This window comes from Penicillium roqueforti, assembly GCF_015533775.1.
Source record: "Penicillium roqueforti strain LCP96 04111 chromosome Unknown scaffold_15, whole genome shotgun sequence".
Lineage (NCBI taxonomy): Eukaryota > Fungi > Ascomycota > Eurotiomycetes > Eurotiales > Aspergillaceae > Penicillium > Penicillium roqueforti.
In genome coordinates, this window is record NW_024067579.1 from 146,875 (window position 1) to 167,345 (window position 20,471).

At 51.2% G+C, this 20,471-nt stretch overlaps 8 protein-coding genes across 8 annotated transcripts; 7 read left to right on the forward strand and 1 right to left on the reverse strand.

Moving 5' to 3' along the window:
• Positions 1-423: 423 nt before the first annotated feature.
• On the reverse strand, positions 424-4,268 carry LCP9604111_5919 (uncharacterized protein; the record flags this gene model as incomplete). The annotated part of the gene is made up of 3 exons (XM_039073782.1): positions 424-1,359; positions 1,411-4,049; positions 4,118-4,268. 3 exons carry the CDS (start codon positions 4,266-4,268, stop codon positions 424-426), a joined length of 3,726 nt encoding a protein of 1,241 aa, XP_038927954.1.
• Positions 4,269-4,907: 639 nt separating this feature from the next.
• On the forward strand, positions 4,908-7,233 carry LCP9604111_5920 (CCAAT displacement transcription factor COY1; the record flags this gene model as incomplete). The annotated part of the gene is made up of 2 exons (XM_039073784.1): positions 4,908-5,037; positions 5,084-7,233. 2 exons carry the CDS (start codon positions 4,908-4,910, stop codon positions 7,231-7,233), a joined length of 2,280 nt encoding a protein of 759 aa, XP_038927955.1.
• Positions 7,234-8,911: 1,678 nt separating this feature from the next.
• Positions 8,912-9,722, forward strand: LCP9604111_5921 (uncharacterized protein; the record flags this gene model as incomplete). Its single annotated transcript, XM_039073785.1, has 2 exons — positions 8,912-9,175; positions 9,231-9,722. The coding sequence occupies 2 exons, from the start codon at positions 8,912-8,914 to the stop codon at positions 9,720-9,722; spliced, it is 756 nt and encodes a 251-aa protein (XP_038927956.1).
• Positions 9,723-10,453: 731 nt separating this feature from the next.
• LCP9604111_5922 (rRNA 2'-O-methyltransferase fibrillarin family protein) lies at positions 10,454-11,790 on the forward strand (the record flags this gene model as incomplete). The annotated part of the gene is made up of 4 exons (XM_039073786.1): positions 10,454-10,523; positions 10,655-10,863; positions 10,931-11,116; positions 11,266-11,790. The coding sequence occupies 4 exons, from the start codon at positions 10,454-10,456 to the stop codon at positions 11,788-11,790; spliced, it is 990 nt and encodes a 329-aa protein (XP_038927957.1).
• Positions 11,791-12,610: 820 nt separating this feature from the next.
• LCP9604111_5923 (SDR family oxidoreductase) lies at positions 12,611-13,579 on the forward strand (the record flags this gene model as incomplete). The annotated part of the gene is made up of 1 exon (XM_039073787.1): positions 12,611-13,579. The coding sequence occupies one exon, from the start codon at positions 12,611-12,613 to the stop codon at positions 13,577-13,579; it is 969 nt and encodes a 322-aa protein (XP_038927958.1).
• Positions 13,580-13,935: 356 nt separating this feature from the next.
• Positions 13,936-15,615, forward strand: LCP9604111_5924 (mitochondrial processing peptidase; the record flags this gene model as incomplete). Its single annotated transcript, XM_039073788.1, has 5 exons — positions 13,936-14,085; positions 14,141-14,266; positions 14,322-14,399; positions 14,463-15,157; positions 15,225-15,615. 5 exons carry the CDS (start codon positions 13,936-13,938, stop codon positions 15,613-15,615), a joined length of 1,440 nt encoding a protein of 479 aa, XP_038927959.1.
• A 584-nt stretch (positions 15,616-16,199) lies between these two features.
• On the forward strand, positions 16,200-17,126 carry LCP9604111_5925 (2EXR domain-containing protein; the record flags this gene model as incomplete). Its single annotated transcript, XM_039073789.1, has 1 exon — positions 16,200-17,126. The coding sequence occupies one exon, from the start codon at positions 16,200-16,202 to the stop codon at positions 17,124-17,126; it is 927 nt and encodes a 308-aa protein (XP_038927960.1).
• An 83-nt stretch (positions 17,127-17,209) lies between these two features.
• On the forward strand, positions 17,210-20,033 carry LCP9604111_5926 (tRNA (cytosine-C5-)-methyltransferase; the record flags this gene model as incomplete). The annotated part of the gene is made up of 4 exons (XM_039073790.1): positions 17,210-17,233; positions 17,301-17,494; positions 17,574-19,676; positions 19,739-20,033. The coding sequence occupies 4 exons, from the start codon at positions 17,210-17,212 to the stop codon at positions 20,031-20,033; spliced, it is 2,616 nt and encodes an 871-aa protein (XP_038927961.1).
• Positions 20,034-20,471: the final 438 nt, after the last annotated feature.

Consider the following 20,471-nt stretch of genomic DNA (forward strand, 5'->3'; position numbering starts at 1 on the left):
CGGGACGTCATTTCAGGAAATGGACATCCTGCATCTAGTTGGAGTTTCAAAACATTACACACCTTAATGTCCCAATGGCTTTCGGCGTGCGCCGGAACATACGCTCATCAGTAGCTACGAAGGGAACGAACGCAATATGATGGTTTCGCTTTTTTTCTTTTCTGTCGACTTGGAATGTGCATGATAGGACTGCTACTGTGGTGCAGTTCTGTCTTTCGTCTCTATTTTCTTCTCAAGAGGAAGTGATGAATTTGGGATCGGCTCATGATACATAGCACCACAACCAAACTAGGATATAACCGAAAAAAATCAATATAGTCAACACGAGAGCTATCCAAGCGAACTGAACTCCGTAGGTATCATGTATTAAAAGCTAACATAATATATTCACATACTATCCTGTACACTCCCCCGATCGCCGATCTACTGGCCCACTTCCCCAGATGTAGGACCCACCGTCTCTCCAAACTCAGCGGAGTCATCGGAAGCATCACTATGGTCATCGGGCAAAGAAACCCGCCGCGGCTCTGCATCCTTCAACCTTCTTACACCCTCTGCCTCCTCGACCCAGGGCCCGACCTTCTCCGTGCCGTCGATATACTCGGCAGCAATGCGCAGATTCAGACCCGCGCTAAGGGCACGCTCGATGCGGGTCTCGCGATTCTGAGACACAAGCGTGCGGAAAACGTGCACGAAGAAGCCGCCGAGAATATCAACGCTCCAGTCCTCCGGAACAAGCTCAAGCACTTCACGGACATCGAACCACGCCGCGAAGCGCGCGAGGAGATCGCTTGTGCGCTCGATACGGTCGGACACGTCCTCAATGTGGAGAAACTCGTCGAGCAGGTGGCGGAAGAGCGTTGTCTGTAAGGTGTAGTCTGCTAGTTCTGGTAGGATGCCTGTTGAAGAGGAAGAGCTGCGCGGACCGCCGAAGACACAGTAGCGGATTGCGGAGTCGTAGTCGCCTAGCCCGTGTGTGAGGAGATGGAGGGCCGGGCTGTGGTGGCCTTGTAGGCCGTCGAGGATAATGCATTCCGAGACTAGCTCGTTCTGGAATGGCTCGATGCGGGTGAGGACGTTGGGGATTGAGTAGCTGATTCCTGTTGGGAGGGGTTGCGAGGTAAATCGAGAGCCGGAGATTCCACCCAGCAGCTGAAGTAACCGGAGTCGGGACTGCCACCAGGGCTCTGTGGGGGTGTTCTCGATTATGAAGTTTAAGTATGTCGGTTTGGGAGCACGCAGGGCTCGATAGGTGGAGTAGGATTCGGCCAAAGAAGCCCGTGCTTCGGGGGATGACTCAAGCACGGAGAGTACCGTGTCTAAGTAGTATGAGATCAGGTCGTCGGCATATTGCGTGTACTATATCCCGGTCAGTGAGATGTGCATGGACTAGGCAACATGACGTCTTACATTCTTTGCAAATACCAGGTGCTCTAGGTAGACCTGGACCGCGTTTGGAGCTCGCTCCTTGAGTAAAGCAACAACATCCGCCGGTTCGAGTCTAACACGGCTGGCGTTGTCTGCGAATATCTGGATGCCCAGATTGGGGTTTCGCCCAGCCAGCCAAGAGCCATACTCTTCAACCAGCTGCACGTCCTTTATCTTGACCAAGTACCTGCGCATCTGCGTCTCCACACCATCCGCGGAGACCTCTCCGCCAGCGTCAGTCTCCCCATCAACGATTCGCTGCCAGGTTTTGAGCACGTTTCGAGCCATCTTTCGGCTTTGATACAAACGGCTTAGCACATAGAGCCGCTTGTATGTTTCCAGGAGCATCACTGCTCGGTCGAAATTGCCTTTCCAATTGTCGACCAGCTTATTCAGCTCAGCGCGAATTGGCGACGCTGCCCGCTGATCTCGCGTCAGGTAGGCGTCTTGTTCCAAGGTCAGGTGCAAGAGCGCAGCATCTGTGCTATCTAAAACATATGTCTCATCGGTGATACTACCATATCCCCGCTTCTGCTGCCAGGAGAGAAGGAATCGTTTCACCATATTGAGAACAGGACTGCGAGAAGCATCCAATCCAGAGGATTCGATGCCTATCTTCCCGACTTGTTCAAGATATTGTTCCGCCATGCTTGCCAGCCCAGCGTGTATCCATATACCCTGGGGCCCCTGCAAAACCTCGCATCGCAACAGAGGAATAAATAGCAATGCCAAACGCGGATCGAGGTTACCTGCCAGCAGCGCTTTCTCGGTGCCATCGATTGCCGTGGCATCACGGTCGTCTGGCTGCATGGAGAGGAGGTCTCCATAAAGCATAAGGCTGGCCTTTTGTTTCACATAGCTCAATCCAATAAATTCGGCCTCGGTCTTTGGCTCGGTGTTCTGGACGGAGAGTAGCAGATCCAGAATGGCATCCCGACGCAGCACCGTGTGCTCGTTCTCTTCCGTTTCCTGGGCCCTCTGCAGGGTGTCCTCCAGCTGGACTATCAATGGATTATGCAGTACGCGCCATATTTGAGATCCAGACCACATGACAAGACTGCTCTGGACCTTGCCTAGTCCACGTGCAAATTTTGCTTCTTCGGCATTGCGTTGAGCCTCCCAGCCTTGGGTTGCTGAGCCGTCGCTCTTCTTGATTCCCTCCGAGTCGGCCAATTCTTGCGAATCGAACAGCTCTTTCTCTTTTTGGGAGTGCTCGATAGATGCCTCAGTTCTCGAATCTGCTACCGACACATGCGGTGGCAGCGTCGGGTTTTTGAGGCGGACCATCCGCAAGAGCTGCCCGATTTCGTTGAGCTCAAGATGGCTAGGGCTGAGGGTATGTCGAAGGCCGACTTGGGATTGTGTCTCTCCGGGAGAAGGTATCTCTAACCAGCTCTTGGTCCGCTCAATCTCCCCTGGGTCGTCGTCCCAACGTTGGATTTCGAGTCTTGTTCGGAACTTCCCACCATCTTCGTCTTCGATAACAGCGAGAACAAACTCCTCTTTGGCATCTTCACTAGTCTGAAACATCTCATCATTTTCGTTTGTGTCAATCACAACCGACTTTGGAAATCTGTGGAAGTTAATTGTGCCCCGGACAACTTCACCGTCCATGTCGACAAACATGCCAACGCCCGGTTCTGTCTCCTCGGTTCCGGTCACAAGTAGAAACTCAGAAGGTGTCGGAGATACCACGTGAGGCTGGAGACGCTTTCCTTGTTTTGTTGGCGGAGGTAGAGGTGGTAAGGGCTTCAAGCTGTCGTTGGTGGGAGACTTATTGTCTGACTCTGGGTCACTAGGGGGCTTAGGGGAGCTCTTTCCATCTCGCTCCTCAGAGCTTGATCTTCTGGGTTCCCCGGTAGATGTGAAAGGATCCGGTGTCCCTGATGGTGATCTATCTAGCTGGGCCGCTTGTGCCTGCGGTGAGAGCATGCCCACAAAGGTATTCATACTATTGCTTCTGCCATGCCCCGAGGCATCACTTGGTGGAGAAGCAGGGTAGGATGAAGAAGGTGAACGTTTCAGCGGAGTGCGCGGCGCTGGGTTCATGTCTTCCACATGCCCTGACTCAAAAACCTCATTCGAGGAGGATATTGGGAAGAGCGGGATCTTCTGTTGATGCGCCACTTCGAGTAATGAGTATGAATGTGTATCCGCAGCACATGCGATCGTTCCTCGTCGCGCTGCAGTCAAGCAACCAGGAAACTCGATCTTCTTGATCCGTCGCGCCTCATCCCCAATCTGAACCAGCATGATTCTGTTCTGCACAGCAATCATGATAGTCGGATTTTCGCCTTCCTCTGCATCCCAGTTGAGATCCAACCCACCGATCCAGCGGCAGTGATTGACCTTTGTGGCTCCAAAGGCCGGGCTGAGCTCCGGCAGCATGTAGAACGTAACGGTGCCATTGCAGAGAACACATGCCTTGTTTACTGAGGACAAGAGAACGATTTGTCGAACACCTTCCTGATCAGTACCCGCTGGGGGACTCTGGGCGAATAGGATCGGTAATCGGGATGCCAATATAAAGGTAGGTTCGGCGGTTTCGTCTGGGGATGAGGGCGGGAGACATACGAAGTGCAAGATCTCGGCTGCAGATGTGCCAATGTATAGGTTTTCATCTGTACAAGATTAGTCAGCTCTGGGGCCATCCATGGATGGAGCAGGCACCGAAACAGATAGAGCTTACTCCAGTATTCAACACAGGTGATGTAGACGTTGTCGCTATGCTCAGTCGCTAACGGCACATCCCCGAAGAGGGAATGTAACAAATACGGCACAGCCACTGGTGGACTGGTCTTGCGCCTTTTGCGTGGACCAATTCCATCGTCTGAACCCATCATGAGACTGTAGTTCTGAGCATCTCCCCGCAAGCTTGGATCGTGACAATGGGAGGGCGGTCAGTAGCTGGGGCCAAAGCTCAGGGGCAACTAATCGTATTTGTCAGGCAGAAGATAAAGCGATCGACGCGTGTGAAGATGCAATCCTAGCTTTGTACACATTAGTATTGAAGCTGATTCTCTAGGACCTAAAAGCTTATTCTTAGGCTTTAGTTTGGTGCTCTCTGTCTTACTAATTTTATTTACAATCTGAAGCTTTAAATGCGATGCTCAAGTAGGACATAAAGGCGGTCATTTAGGCGGTCACCAATCTATAAGCGGTCGTTGTCTCCTGCCATACATTATACTGTTGGAAACGGGTGCCTCGGGTTAACTGCGGTCGCCTTGAAACAATACACTCATTATATAGTCTCCATGCTTGAGGTCCCTGGGTGTCCTCTCACCTTTTGTATCACCTTTGTCATAAATCTGTATTCAACAACGCCAACCACAGATCGTACGTTGTACATACAACCGGAACAATATCGGCCCGTTCGCCGCGTGTCCTGTTCCTCGCGATAACATATCTCCATCTCTCCCCTTGGTGGACTGCCATTTGATGTGGGGTGACAGTGCAGACCCCTGGGGTTAGGACTGACAATGGATTCATTCGCCATCACAGAGAGTTTGGTCCCTCAGGACCAACATGACACCCAACCTGAATCACCCATGTCCAGCAAATTAACCGAAGAGACCAACAAGTTCCAACGCGCCATTTCAGCCTGGAGAGGTAATTATCTTCTTATATGTTGCTGAGTCTTTACTGACATATCTAGGGATTGATTTGGCCAACACTATTGCGAAACTCGATACCACCGCTGCGGACCTCGTTGAACAACAGCGCGATGCACTCGTGCAAAGAAAGGACCTGGCACAGAAGACGAAAGCCTACAAGAAGCTAGACGATGAATCTAAGCTCTCGGAATATAAAACACTACTGAAGTCCTATCAGTCCTTTATCGATCTCTTGACCAACCAAGGCAAGACGTCATCGTCCTCATTCTTACAACTATACTCTTCCTTATCCGAAGCTCCGGACCCCTACCCACTCCTAGAAGCTTCTGTCGACTCCCTTGTCCTGTCCGAAGATACAGTTCCCAAACTGACCTCAGAACGGGACCAATTGCAGAAGTCGGTGGATCGTCTCACCAGACAACAAGAGGAGACCGAGAAACGCCTACAGGAGGAACGTGCTGCGCGGAAGAAACTAGAGGAAAACCAGGAATCAAGAGCTCAGGAAATCGAAGCATCGTGGGAAGCTGTTTTGACAGAAAAGACAAATAACTGGGCGGCAAAGGAGAAGACTTTAGAAGAGAAAGTGGAAAACCAGGATCGATTGATCAAGGAGCTCAAAGCAAGCTATGAGGTTTCCCAGCGCCTAGGTGAGGGTGGGAATCAAGGTGATGATAGTGAGGGTTCGCGGAGTGGCGCTACTGCAGCTGAGCTCGAGCTGGTTTCTGCCGATTTAGAGAAAACGAGCTTGAGATTGGCTGACGTGGAAGCACGCAATGAACAAATGCGGTTGGAGCTGGCTCACGCTGTATCACATGCATCTGGTCCGATTTCTGTTGAGGACGACCCCGATTATCTACGACTCCAGTCAGAGAACTCTTCATTGCTTCGCAAACTAGATGCTGCACGATTTGACAAAGACTCAGAACGACACACCTGGGAAGCTAAACTGCTTCAATCGGAGCGGGCAGCTTCTAAGGCAGCAGTGGAAAGGGAAGAGTTGCGTGTGCGGTTAGCAAAGGTAGCCGACTACGATGAGATCCGGCGTGAGCTAGAGATGATCAGATCGATTGAGTTCGCAGCTGGCGATGATGATGAGCCGGGAGACGGTGCTGGTGGTGGTTCTGCGGTTGACGCCAATGGTGAGGGGGCCAAATCCAAAGACAAGAATTCTCTGGAGCAACTCCTTATGGCCCGGAACAAGAAATTGACGGATGATCTCACCGTCCTGCGAATGTCGCACCGCGATATCCACGGGCAGCTCGAAACACTACGGACCGAGCTTTCGACTTCGAAGGCAGAGCTGGAGAAGTCACGCACCCTGGCAACTACTCTTGAGAATGACCTTCTTCGTGTGCAAGATGAGGCTGCAAATGCTTTCCCATCCTCGGCGATGTCTGTTGCAGGAACTTATACCTCAAGATATCCATCTTCTGCCCGTCGGGGCGCGTCATCGCCCACCTCATCCATCATCTCTGGCTTTGACCAGAGTGCAGTGTCTGCAAACACCATGGAATCTATCCGTGCAGGAGAAGCCGTTGGTGGCGGCTCTGGCCTCCTACCCATGATCCAGGCCCAACGCGACCGCTTCAAGAAGAAGAATGCTGAGCTCGAAGAAGAGCTATCAAAGCTATATGCCACTGTCAAGTCCCTCCGACAGGAAGTTGCATCACTCCAAAAGGACAACCTGAGTCTCTACGAAAAGACTCGCTATGTCTCGACCTACAGTCGTGGCCAGGGTGCCTCCACATCTGCATCGTCGTTTGCAAATACTCCCAGCTCAACTTCTATCTATACCTCTGCAGATACGCCTTCGGGTCTGTCCCTTGACCGATACCAAAACGCCTACGAGGCTCGAATCTCACCGTTTGCTGCGTTCCGGGGCCGTGAATCCACGCGCGCATACAAACGCATGAGCCTACCAGAGCGTATCGTCTTCTCTCTTACTCGAGTCATTCTTGCCAATCGGACAAGTCGGAACTTGTTCGCTGGTTACTGCTTTGCACTCCATCTTCTACTTTTTACTGTGCTCTATATGATGAGCACGACGGATATCGAGAAACATAGCGCTATGGGCGCCGCCGGTAGCGCCGCTGCTGCTGCATACGGTAGTAGCAGCGGGGGTGGAGTGGGCACGGGTAATGGCGGGAGTCAGCTGAAAGGTGATGACTGGCAGCAGGAAGGTTTCAACTAATATTCCAAGGTTTTTTTCTGGTGTTTACACAGCGAAGAGCTCCGGAGTTCCTTTTTTACTTTTCTATTTTTACTCTTTCTCTTCATGACGATCATACGTCCTGGTGTCTGGGATTAAGTGTTTCTCTGCGCTGTACTATTCTGGGATGTGGGTCGAGAGCGGCATCGTGTGTAAATTTGATTTCTGGCAAATATCATGTGTCTGAGACCAATATAGATGGCCGTAGATTTCGAATGTTTCCAAGGGGTGTGATGAGCTTAGGTGTGTTTAGGTGTGTCCGAAGTAGATCCAAGCCCTAATCACATCCCTTTTGAGGCTATGTAAGGAGACTTGTTTGGCCCTACTTGGCCTCTCGGGTCGGATTGGAATTTTCCTAAACCCCCTCATATCTATGTACTCTTTCTCCTTGGAGACTCGGTAGTGTTGTTCACGCAATACTACGGGTGCATGTAGGCTTTGTAGCTGACATACGATGTTTGGACGGCATTATGCTTGAGATATCAAAACATTCTTAAGCCCTCGTCAATCCCAATTCTGGGTAATCATGCATGTCAGTTAGGTACAAAGATACCTGTCAGTTCGGACTTCACTCCCGACGTCAATGTGATGCATTAGTGTCGGAGAATTATGGCCTAGCAGATATATATATCTCACCGGTGGCTTGCCCAAGTCAAATAAACACAGGCAAAAATGCCGACAGGTAATAAAAGCAAGTGTCATCGGTCACATAAATAGATGCAAGCTGCGATCATTACAAAGGGTCTGAGCAACTTCATGTAAGATGGCGTTATTTAGCCGCCGGTGCGCTGTAACTTGGAAAGGGAAAAAACAAGACGGGAGAACGGAAGCCAACCCCGCCATGTCAGCCACCACAATCCAGCATTGGAAGACGGATTGTGAACAAATTGGCTCGAAATTAGGACTATAGCATGGTTGAAAACATGAAAAAGCTCTATTTGATAAGTGCCAGGGACCCATGTAGCTAATGCCTGCAATATTTTCCCCGAGTTCTGCACAAATCGTAGGATTATGGCCTAGCATCGATGCCTCTGCACACTAGCCTATACTGGCAATGATCTCGCACATCTAACCCAACACACATGGCACTGTTCTTCAGTCAGACTTATTAATAGCCCCGGGGAATTTATAGCGCTCACCACATTGGCTCGGTTCGAGCTCCTACAATCGAACCGCCAAGGGAAACCCCGTTGTTTTGCTTAGCGCATTGCTATCATGATTTAGTCAAAGTCGCTTGCAGTCGACGACAAATCAGAAGCCAAAGAGGCTGGGAGGGTCAGCACTGGGCGCATCCATCTACCAATGAGAGGCCGTGGTCGAGCTTTAATCCCTGCTAGTACCTGCAGGTTGCATCGATCACTCTGTTAATAGCACACAGCATTGTTTCGAGTCGGACCTGTGTTACTATCTTTGTTATATGCTTGAATTGAAGGATAGTTGCAATTACCACCGCGTCTATATGTATAGCTGCCCCTCGGCCCGGCCAATTTATCATGTCAACCCTTCCCTTGTCATTTCTTCTCCAACACGCTTACCTCCCTTCCTTCATACTTCATACCCGACTTGTATCAAAGGCTTGCTGGGCAATCTTTGATTAATCTCAAAAAAGTCATCGCCATTGACCGTATATTTATCTGCCTAGCCTGAACACATAACAGCAATGCGCTTTGCTTCCCTCATCATCTGCCTGGCAGCAGTTTCGCTTGCTGCCCCAACAAGCTTCCTTGACGATGCATACAACTGGACTGAGGAAATGGCAGAATTCTACGGAAAAGTGAGCCAGTACATCAACACCGCAAAACATAACATCAGAGCACCGGGGGCTTGCGATGTCTCTAAGATTGCCCTGCCTTCCTATGCTTCGGGAATGGCCAGCCCGTCAGGGCTAAAGCCAAGATACGTTGCACTCGGTCGAGGCACGCAGGTATGACAAGCTCCTGAGATACTTTATTGAGTTACATCGCTCATTATAGAACTAGAACTACACATGTGCGGACTCTACTTCCAACTCCACACCCGCGGCTGTAGGAGCTGTCGCAAGACTGTACAATGCCACATGTATTGCAGCCAACTACCCCGATCTCCTGGCAAAGCTCCCCAACCTTGCCTACACGGTTTCCCTACCGACCAACGAAGATGCCTCGTTCCCTCCCGCCAACCTCGACTTGATGGGTCACCACTTCTTCACTGATGTAACCCCCGAGTTCAACTTGAACACCACTCCCAAAAAGCAGAATGGGATTGTCATGGCAAAGAAGGGAGGTGCATTAGATGCACCCTCAGGTTCAGTGTCAGGGCAGTACGGTGCTGTGCCTTGGCTCTATCTCACTTCTACCGATGGCACGGTGGGCAACTACAAGAGTGTCTATCGAGTCAACACTGCCGCTGGATCGTCACCAACGACCTGCAAGGGTATGCCACTCGCATTCCAAATGCAATATGCTGCGGTCTACTACTTTTTTGGAGAGTAATTGATTGTTTTTTGTTATGTTTGTATATACAGAAGGGGACTTTGGTCGGAGGATTCGATTTTTCTATATGTGAGGCGGGCGCTATCTTACTTTGCTACTATTATTTAGTTCATGACCGATTATGAGCTGGTGCCAAGGAATTAATTGTTATTCTTCATCGATCGTACTCCGTAGTGTTCCATCTCACCCACTGCAGGGTTAATTCGACAGGAGCACATTGCAGACAGAACTTATATTTTGGTTGGTCCAATCACTTCGTTCAAACCTACATGCTTGAAATACCACCACTGAATAATCAGCGATAACTTTGTCTATTTTCAATCGCAGCTTTGCATTTCAGACAATACAGGGCTTAACGGATCACGTGACATACACATGGAGGAATGCTCTCACGTGACGCTCTCACACGGAGGACACGCTAAACTGGAAACAACCTAGCGCCGTTCTGATTTTCTGAAAGATCCCAAAGGCGCAAAAAAAAATCTCGACCGCATCAACGAGCAGCATCGGTATCGATCCGTATCCGACAGATAGTCAGCGGCCAATTCTGTTTGAATTGCTTGATCCAACTATCTCTGATACGTTGCCAATTTTTTTCTCCCTCTTTATCGACTCTCGGAACTTTTATTCCAATTTTCAACTACACTCGGTTCAAGCACTCGGAAACGACAGCTTAACCTCCCTCTCCTCTGACTTCTTTTATAACCGAGTCTTTTCTCAACACACATAAAATGTCTTCTTTCGCTCCTCGTGGACGTGGTGGATTTGGTGGTGATCGCGGCGGTGGCCGTGGTGGTCGAGGTTTGTTCAGTCCGATCCATTTGAGCAGCAAGCATTCAGGTCCAAAATCTCGCTGGTGATTCTACCGCACCGATGGCCATGGTCCTGTTTCTTGTTGCGATACTATAGTTCACATTGCTGACTTGTTGAAGGTGGCTTCGGCGACCGTGGTGGCCGTGGAGGTGGCCGTGGTGGCTTCGGTGATCGTGGCGGCCGTGGAGGTGGCCGTGGTGGATTCGGTGACCGTGGCGGCCGTGGAGGTGGTCGCGGTGCCCCTCGTGGTGGCCGTGGTGCTCCTCGTGGTGGCCGTGGTGCTCCCCGCGGTGGTGGTGGTGCTCGTGGTGGTGCCAAGGTTGTCATTGTAAGTGTTGGAAATTCTCATGGACATGGGTATCAGTCACTAACGTAATCTTTTCTCTTGCGAATAGGAGCCTCACCGTCACGCCGGTATCTTCGTCGCTCGCGGTGGTAAGGAAGACATGCTTGTGACGAAAAACCTTACGCCTGGAACTGCTGTCTACGGCGAGAAGCGCATTTCCGTCGAGGGCCCCGCAACTGAGGATGGTACTGTCACTAAGAACGAGTACCGTGTCTGGAACCCCTTCCGTTCTAAGGTAAATACTCCTCCTTATCCTGGGCTAAAGATGCATGGTATCCTTGGCGATTTCATCGAATTTTTCTCGGAATTCTTCAATATCGCCCCGATAGCCATGGCTGCCTTATTGTTTAGTCCTTCTTTTCTAACGTCTTCTCCCTTTTCTAGTTGGCTGCTGGTGTGTTGGGTGGTCTTGATGATATCTACATGAAGCCCGGCTCCAAGGTTCTTTACATCGGTGCTGCCTCCGGTACCTCCGTTTCTCACGTCGCTGATATTGTCGGCCCCACTGGTAACGTCTACGCCGTCGAGTTCTCCCACCGCTCTGGCCGTGATCTGATCGGCATGGCCACTCACCGTACCAACGTCATCCCCATTGTTGAGGATGCCCGTCACCCTCTCCGTTACCGTATGCTCGTCCCCATGGTCGATGTCATCTTTGCCGATGTTGCCCAGCCCGATCAGGCCCGTATTGTCGGATTGAACGCCCACATGTTCCTCAAGGATGGAGGTGGTGTCATTGTCTCCGTCAAGGCCAACTGTATTGACAGCACAGCCAAGCCCGAGGTTGTGTTCGCTAAGGAGGTCCAGAAGATGCGCGAGGAGAAGATTAAGCCCAAGGAGCAGCTGACCCTCGAGCCTTTCGAGCGTGACCACTGTATCGTCGCTGGTATCTACAAGCGTACCGCATAAAGGTCTTAATCTCTGGTCTCTGGTTATGTCCATTCCCTTTTGATGTTCCCTCGGCGTCTCGTGTTCTGTGATGTATCGAATGTTTTCCACCTTTCTTGTGACAGGTATTTCCGCCTATGTACTTTTGGCTGCGTCTTAAAATTTAGTTTTCCTTTTCGATGAATTTTACACGCTGGAATGTGTCATACTGAGTGTCTTGATCTGAGGTGATGAGATGGTTAGCGTATGATATCCGTACCTAGGTAGCTGCAAGTGGCCAATACAAGCGATTTGAGTCTTGCTAACATTTCGCCGGCAACATTGGAGCATTCTTGTAGATATAGCTGCCAGTTGTTCTACAAGTGTCTGTCGACCGATATAGAGCGTATCTGGCAAAGACTCAGAGCAATTCCAACAAAGAAGCAGCACTTCGGTAATTGCTACTAGCATCGTCTAGGAATGAAAAAGGTAGGTCATCTTCCCAATGGTGCATTCTCGGACTTGCCCCGGGCCTCCCGGTAATCGGATTGATGACCGAGGCTTGCACCGAGAAAATGACTCGGAATTGATGCGCGAGAACTTGGACTAATCGATCATATTGGGGGGATATGATAATACGATTGGCTGATGGGGAATTACTATGACCGAACGAGCGTGGGGGAGAGACAAGTTCCGCTTCAACCCCGCAAGGTGTGTTACTATATAATGGCAACGCATGTAATTTCCGTTCTACATAGTTGAATATACTGCTATTCATTGCACTGCCCTCTTGCTAATAGCCAGACTTACCGGCATCGATTGACCCAATTACCCAAACTACCTTGTCTTATACATATCCATGATGTCGATTCTCATCACCGGTGCGGGGGGCTATGTCGGCCAGGAACTAGCGGCTTCCCTGCTTGCAAGCACACCAGCCACGACAACCGTGACAATCACCGATATCGTTGAGCCCGAGATCCCAGAGTCGGCTGCACAGTATGCAAACCGCCTCAGGTGCGTCAAGGCGGATCTCACCTCCACCAAAGAGGTCGACGAGCTGATCAGCGCATCCAACCCCTACGAGACAGTCTATATCCTCCATGGTATCATGTCTGGCGGCTCCGAGGCCAATTTCGAGCTGGGCATCCGTGTCAACCTCGACGCAACACGGTACATTCTGGACCGGCTACGCAAGACCGTGCCCGGAACGAAGGTGGTCTTCACTTCATCACTGGCAGTCTACGGCCTTGCACCACCAGGATTCGTCATTGATGAGACAAATTTCCCTCCTGTGCCATCCTCCTCATATGGATCGCAGAAACTCATTATTGAGACACTGCTGAACGACTACTCGCGACGCGGATTCCTGGATGGCCGGTGCGTGCGTCTGCCCACGGTGACCGTGAGAGCTGGCAAGCCCACTCAGGCTGCCAGTAGCTTCGCCAGTGATATCATCCGCGAGCCCTTCCACGGTAATAAGGCTATTTTGCCGGTGGCCAAGGAGACGGAGATGTGGATTTGCTCGCCGCACACTGTAATCAAGAACTTGATTCATGCCCGTGAGGTACCCAAGGAGGCATTTGGAGATTCAAGAGCTGTTAATCTTCCTGGGCTGAAGGTTAGTATGCAGCAGATGTTGGATGCCTTGTTGGAAGTTGGTGGCAAGGAGCGTCGGGATCTCGTGGAGGAGAAGTATGACGCTGCCACCGACAAGCTTGTGCAAACATGGACTCCACGATTTGATACTGCTCGTGCTTTCGAGTTGGGTTTTGCAGCGGATATTTCGATGGAGGAGAACATCAGACAGTTTGCGAGCCGGTTTGTATGAGCTGGAGGCATGTAGCCAATCAATAGACGCGAAATTGGATGACCGAAATTGAAAGATCGGAAAACCAGGCATATCCGGATACGTTAGGATCAGGCAAGCCCCATTTGAACATTATAAAGAACAAAAAAGACAATATACAGGCCAATTTAGACCGTATTCTAGCCCACATTATGAATTAATGCAGTGTAAGGAAGTATTCGGGATGTCAAGGGCGGTTTGGAAAAGCGGGTTATGTAATTGGCTGAGCTGGGCGAACAATTTCAGACTTCGGAACCTCAACCTCAGGGCGTCTCCATCAGCTCTTTTCTCCATCTCTTCTCCCTTCCCCCTCCCTCCACCCATACAAGTCGCTCCCAATGGCTTCTCGGCGCCTTGCTTTCAACCTAAACCAGGCTCTCCGCACTCGTGCGGCCCTGAAGTCCATCCAGCCCGTGAAGCGTGGCTTTGCGTCCCCGGTTGCGTTGCCGTCCACCACCCAGTCCACCACCCTCTCCAACGGATTCACGGTACGAACATGCAATTCATCTCAATGATATCGCAATTTAGCTAATAATCTTCTAGATCGCCACTGATCACTCGCCATGGGCCCAAACCTCGACGGTCGGCGTGTGGATCGATGCCGGTAGCCGGGCAGAGACTGACAAGACCAACGGAACCGCACACTTCCTTGAGCACCTTGCCTTCAAGGTCCGACCCTACAAACCCCAAACTACGAAGCGCTTTTATCTGATAATATGACTAGGGCACCAACAAGCGCTCCCAGCACCAATTGGAGCTTGAGATTGAGAACATGGGTGCTCACCTCAACGCCTACACTTCGGTACGAGCCGGGAAACCACCCACCAACGTCTACCGTACCTAATACTGATCGCGAATACTATAGAGGGAAAACACTGTCTACTACGCCAAGGCCTTTAACAACGATGTCCCCAAGGCCGTCGACATCCTCGCCGATATTCTTCAGAACTCCAAGCTCGAGGCTAGTGCCATTGAGCGTGAGCGTGATGTGATCCTGCGCGAGCAGGAGGAGGTCGACAAACAGCTCGAGGAGGTTGTCTTCGACCACCTTCACGCCACTGCTTACCAGGCCCAGCCCCTCGGCCGCACCATCCTCGGCCCCAAGGAGAACATCCAGACCATCACCCGGGACAACCTGACCGACTACATCAAGACCAACTACACTGCTGACCGCATGGTCCTGGTCGGTGCTGGTGGTATCCCCCACGAGCAGCTCGTGAGACTCGCTGAGGAACACTTCGGTGGCCTCCCCAGCAAGCCCCCTACCTCCGCTGCCCTGGCCCTCACTGCCGAGCAGAAGCGCATTCCCGAGTTCATCGGTTCCGAGGTCCGTCTCCGTGACGACACCATCCCCTCCGCCCACATCGCTCTCGCCGTCGAGGGTGTTAGCTGGAAGGATGATGACTACTTCACCGCTCTGGTCACCCAGGCCATCGTCGGTAACTGGGACCGTGCCATGGGCCAGTCGCCCTTCCTCGGCAGCAAGCTCAGCTCCCACGTCAGCCACCACAACCTGGCTAACAGCTTCATGAGCTTCTCCACCAGCTACAGCGACACCGGGTAAGTTTTGTTTCCTGTTGATCATCTATGTATATTCTTGATCAAAAACATGCTGACTTAGTATTAGTCTCTGGGGTATCTACCTTGTCAGCGAGAACCTCACTCAGCTCGATGACCTGATCCACTTCACTCTCCGCGAGTGGTCTCGTCTGTGCAACAACGTCAGCTCCGCTGAGGTTGAGCGTGCCAAGGCCCAGCTTAAGGCTTCCATCCTCCTGTCTCTCGATGGCACTACCGCCGTCGCTGAGGATATCGGCCGCCAGATTATCACCACTGGCCGCCGTCTGAGCGCCGAGGACATTGAGCGTACTGTCAGCCAGATCACCGAGAAGGACGTCATGGACTTCGCTACCCGTAAGTTGTGGGATCAGGATCTCGCCATGAGCGCTGTCGGCAGCATCGAGGGTATCCTCGACTACCAGCGTATCCGCGCAGACATGTCCCGCATGATCTCGTAAAGTTGTTCTAGAGTATGATCGCGTGTGAAGATAGCTGCTGAATACTCCAGGAAAACTGGGTTTTTGGCGGCTTTGATTTGAATGTACTATCAATCATTGCCTTGGGCTGTTAGATCCCAAATTCGTGTGTGAAATAGCAATTAATGGTTTGCCATAGTAGACTATATAGTTTGCTGCTTTTGCAGCAAGCATACCAATTATCTCCTTTGTTTGTTCTATTTCTTCCAGTGCACTGTGAGGTTTTTTTTCTTTCTCTGCGTAGTATCACCACCATCGTAGTTGCCTCTATCGCCGAGTCTCTGGAAATGGTCGTCGTTGCACCCAAGTCCTCGTGTTTCCTACATCTCACAGTTCTTTGCATTTGAGTTTACCCTTCTTCGCTTACTCTATGCCAGCCTGGTCAGAACTTCAAACCACAAGTACCTATCTGGATACTTTACTTTGACGATTGGCATCTCTGCTGACTGGGTTCAATTCTTGAGCTCTTGTAAGTTTTCTCGCTATCTTCACTTGGTCATCATTTCTCACCACTGCTGTTTCCTTCTAACCGACATCGATATTTTAGTGACTGAACCTCTCTCATCATGGCGCGATTCTCTACCCTTCCAGCCGAGTTGCGCGAGCTGATTTGGGAGTTTGCCCTTCCAGCGCGAGTCGTTGAGATTGGAGAACCATGCGACCCAGATATCTTACCAGAGGAAGACCTCAGACGAGCATGGGTCCTTAACAGAAAGTATCCAACCATTGCTCATGTCTGTTTGGAATCACGCCGAATCGCTCTGGCCAAATTCAAGCTCCCCAAAGGTGTTGCTCTTGCGCAGGATTGCATGACAGATGATCGATGGTGGTGGAAGTCGACCGACATTATTCACTTCAATGCTCCAGAGATTGTCGCACCAACGCAAAGATGCATACTAGAAGACAACCTATTGGACTTGATAAGTGTTCCTATTCTATGCAAAAAGGTCTCTATCAGTGCAGACATCGTTCACCCTTTTTTGCGTTTCCGTACTAGGTCCGAGATCCCACACTCGATAGTATGGGAAGTGCTTTCCTCAATGGAGACATGCATAATAGCCCTACACACAGTCTGTATCCGAGCCACCAACGAACAAGCTCAGGAGCTAGGCCTCTTTGGCAACGGAGACGAGCCAGCACAGTTGATTGACCCGTTTGACAAGGCAGCTATCAGGCGATTCAGACAGCTCTGGATGGACACAAAACAGGAGGTCTCTTCAGTCAAGTTTTTTGATACAATCGACACCGGAAGATTCACTTTTCGAGTCGAAAGGTGGCTCGCAGAGATGTCAGCGGAGTACATCGACTTCAAATCGACCGATCCACCGTTCCCAACCCTAGGACCGCGGGCTATAAGTGCAGCACTTCGTCGATTCCCAGCTCAAAGACACAATTCCGACGCGAAACAATATCTTGTCGGATTTCCCAATCTGCATCTGAGGATCATGTTTCGACTCTGCCCACCTGCAGTGGTCGATCCGGTGATTACATAACCATCCCGCATTTGATCGGGAGATTTTTTGAAGGCGATTTTGTTTGAAGTTCACTTTCCTATAACTCTTACCACATCATAACAATGGGAAAACGTGGCGGCAAAAAGGTAATCTTATCTTTCAGACGTTTTATATGAGACGTTTGTTGTACTGACTGTGTCTCCTTTCTTACAGGGTGGTAGAGGCCGCGGCGGTGGCGGCGGCGCAGGCCGTACGCGCGCTCAATGGCAAGATATTACCAGACAGAACGAGAGGTTCGAACGCTACTACAATGAACCCGAGTTCATTCCGGAGGAGGAAAAGGAGGCCTTCTGGGCTACCATGCGCAAGGATCTTCCCAACAGCTTCCGTTTCACTGGTTCTCGAGGGTAAGTCACCACTAGGCTTTTTTTTGCGACGCGCCCCGGGAGGTTTCAAGTAATATTGACTGTTGTTTACTTTCATTAGACACGCGCTGGCTGTGCAGCAGAGTCTTAAGGACCGTTACATTCCTGAAATCACTTCTATCAAATACGAGGACGAATTCGTCGAGCCCCCGCGCCCAGTTTCGTGGTACCCAGATCAGCTCGCTTGGTCCATGACCACTCCTAAGAATGTCATCCGCCGATTCGCACCTTTTGCTTCGTTCCAGAAGTTCCTTGTCGCCGAGACCGACGTCGGAAATATCAGTCGCCAGGAGGTTGTTAGCATGATTCCTCCTCTCCTCATCGACGCTAGACCTGGAATGACTGTATTGGATATGTGCGCTGCGCCGGGCAGCAAGTCTGCGCAGCTCATGGAGCTGCTTCATGCAGGTGAGGAAGATGCGATTGCGCAAGTTACTGAACAGATCAAGAACGGCACTGCTGGACCTGAACCCATCGGCCCCGAAGGATTGAACGACGATGGCCGAAGCACCGGTCTTCTGATTGCCAACGACAGCGACTACAAGCGCGCTCACATGCTTATCCACCAGATGAAGCGCCTGAGCTCGCCCAATCTAATAGTAACCAACCACGATGCCACACTGTTCCCATCCATCAAGCTGCCTCCTCTGCCCACTGCCGATGGCAGCAAACCCCAAAACAGATATTTGAAGTTTGACCGCATCCTGGCAGATGTTCCTTGCTCTGGCGATGGTACCGCACGCAAGAACGTCGGTGTCTGGAAGGACTGGACCCCTGGCAATGCTCTGGGACTTTACAGCACGCAATCTCGAATCCTGGTTCGCGCCCTGCAAATGCTGAAGGTCGGTGGACGGGTCGTCTACTCAACCTGCAGTCTGAACCCCGTGGAAAACGAGGCTGTCATTGCTACTGCAATTGAACGCTGCGGTGGCGCTGCCAACGTTAAGATCATTGATTGCAGCCAGGAGCTGCCCGGCCTCAAGAGAGCTTCAGGTCTGCGAAACTGGAAAGTGATGGACCGAGAGGGCCGCATGTGGAACAACTGGCAGGAGATCGAGGAGCACCGAGACCAGGAGGGCATCAATGGTCTTGCCAGACTTGCAGAGGGCATGTTCGCCCCAACAGGCGAAGCTGCCAACCTGCCGCTTGACCGATGCATGCGTGTCTACCCCCACCAGCAGGATACTGGAGGTTTCTTCATCACAGTTCTTGAGAAGACCTCCGAAATCAAGGCCAAGCCGGAGAGCACCAACGTTATCCCCAAGGGTTCTATTGCAGCTCTCGCCGCGGAACTTGATTCTAGGAAGAACGAGGTAAATGGACAGCCTCTGGAGAAACTCGAGTCGCTGGATGAATTAGTCACTCCCGATGAAGAGGTAGAGGAAGAACTCGCAAAGAATACCTCTGTTGCTGAGGCCGTTCACCAACTCCCGTACTCTGCTACCCTCGATGCATCCACCCCTGCTTCTCCCGTGAAACGGGCTGCAGGTGACCTTGAAGCAGAAATTCCTGCCAAGAGGAGTAGACTAGACGATGGCACGGAAGTCATGCTCGGTGACCGGCCCGTCCACGCCCCAGCGCATGGAGTGAGAACTGGCCTTGACACTCCTGATAACAGCACACCTTCTACCTCCGCGCCTACCGCACAGTCTTTCAAGAAGAAGGGTCCCCGTCAAGAGGAGCCGTTCAAGTACCTTGATCCTAATCACGAGGAGCTTGTTCCTATCTATGAATTCTACAAGTTGTCGGATCGATTCCCCCGTGACCGTTTCATGGTCCGCAATGCCGAAGGTCTCCCAACCCGCACAGTTTACTACACCAGTGCCTTGGGACGGGACATTCTCACCTGCAATGAAGGCCATGGCATGAAGTTCGTCCACTGCGGTGTGAAGATGTTCGTTAAGCAGGATGCACAGCGTGAGAACGTCTGCAGATGGCGTGTTCAGACCGATGGCCTGAAAATCATCGAGCCGTGGCTGGGCCCTGAACGGTCCGTCGTTCTGACCAAAAGGGAGACTCTGCGTCGTCTCCTCGTGGAGATGTTCCCCAAGGTCACCGACGATGGCTGGAAGTCTCTGGGCGAGATTGGCGAGCAAGTGAAGGATATCCCCATGGGGTGCAGCATTCTTCGCGTCCAAGCGAACGTCGGAGAGGATGGTCTTCCGTGAGTTTTCCCCTTTCACATTCCTTTGAGTGATATTTGCGTCTTACTAACATGAACTATAGTGAGGCCATGGTTCTGCCATTGTGGCGATCCCTCTATTCTTTGAACCTTATGCTTCCCAAGGAAGAGCGCCGCGCCATGTTGCTGCGTATCTTCAATGACTCCACCCCTCTGATCAACACCACACAGAGGCAGGGTGTCAAGACCGAGCCGACCGAGCCGACTGCTGAGGCCGAGGACATTGCACTGAAGGAAGAGAATCTCGAGGTTGGACAGGAAGCGCAGGACGAAGTGGATGATCGTGAGACATACACCAAGGATGGCGATGAGGAGGATCGCTTCAACACCACCGTGTAAATGGTTTTATTTTTTTCCTCCTAATGCGGAGATCTCTTTGCCGTATCAAAAAGCCAATATCATGAATTCCCCTTAGGTTCGTTCACCCTTGGTAGTTTCCTAAGTGAGCTGCATCATTAGGAATCTCATACAACGTGCACCGGCTAAATTCAGGCCTCCACAACTTCCCCGCAGGAAAATTGCTTACTTTTAATTCCGAGTTGATTAAAATCTCCTGCCATTTGATATGTGGAAAAAATAGACCCCCGCAATGCAACACGGAGCATCCGGGGACCCCTCAATTTGTCTGGGGTAATGACGAAAGGTCTGGCTTGGGAAAGGGGTCATTGCTATAGTAGTACAGCAATCGCATATTCCCTTGATTCGTGTCAGACATGTCTCGAGCCTCCGTGCTATATGAATGGCGCAACCCCTGCATTGCAAGGAAATTGGACCTGA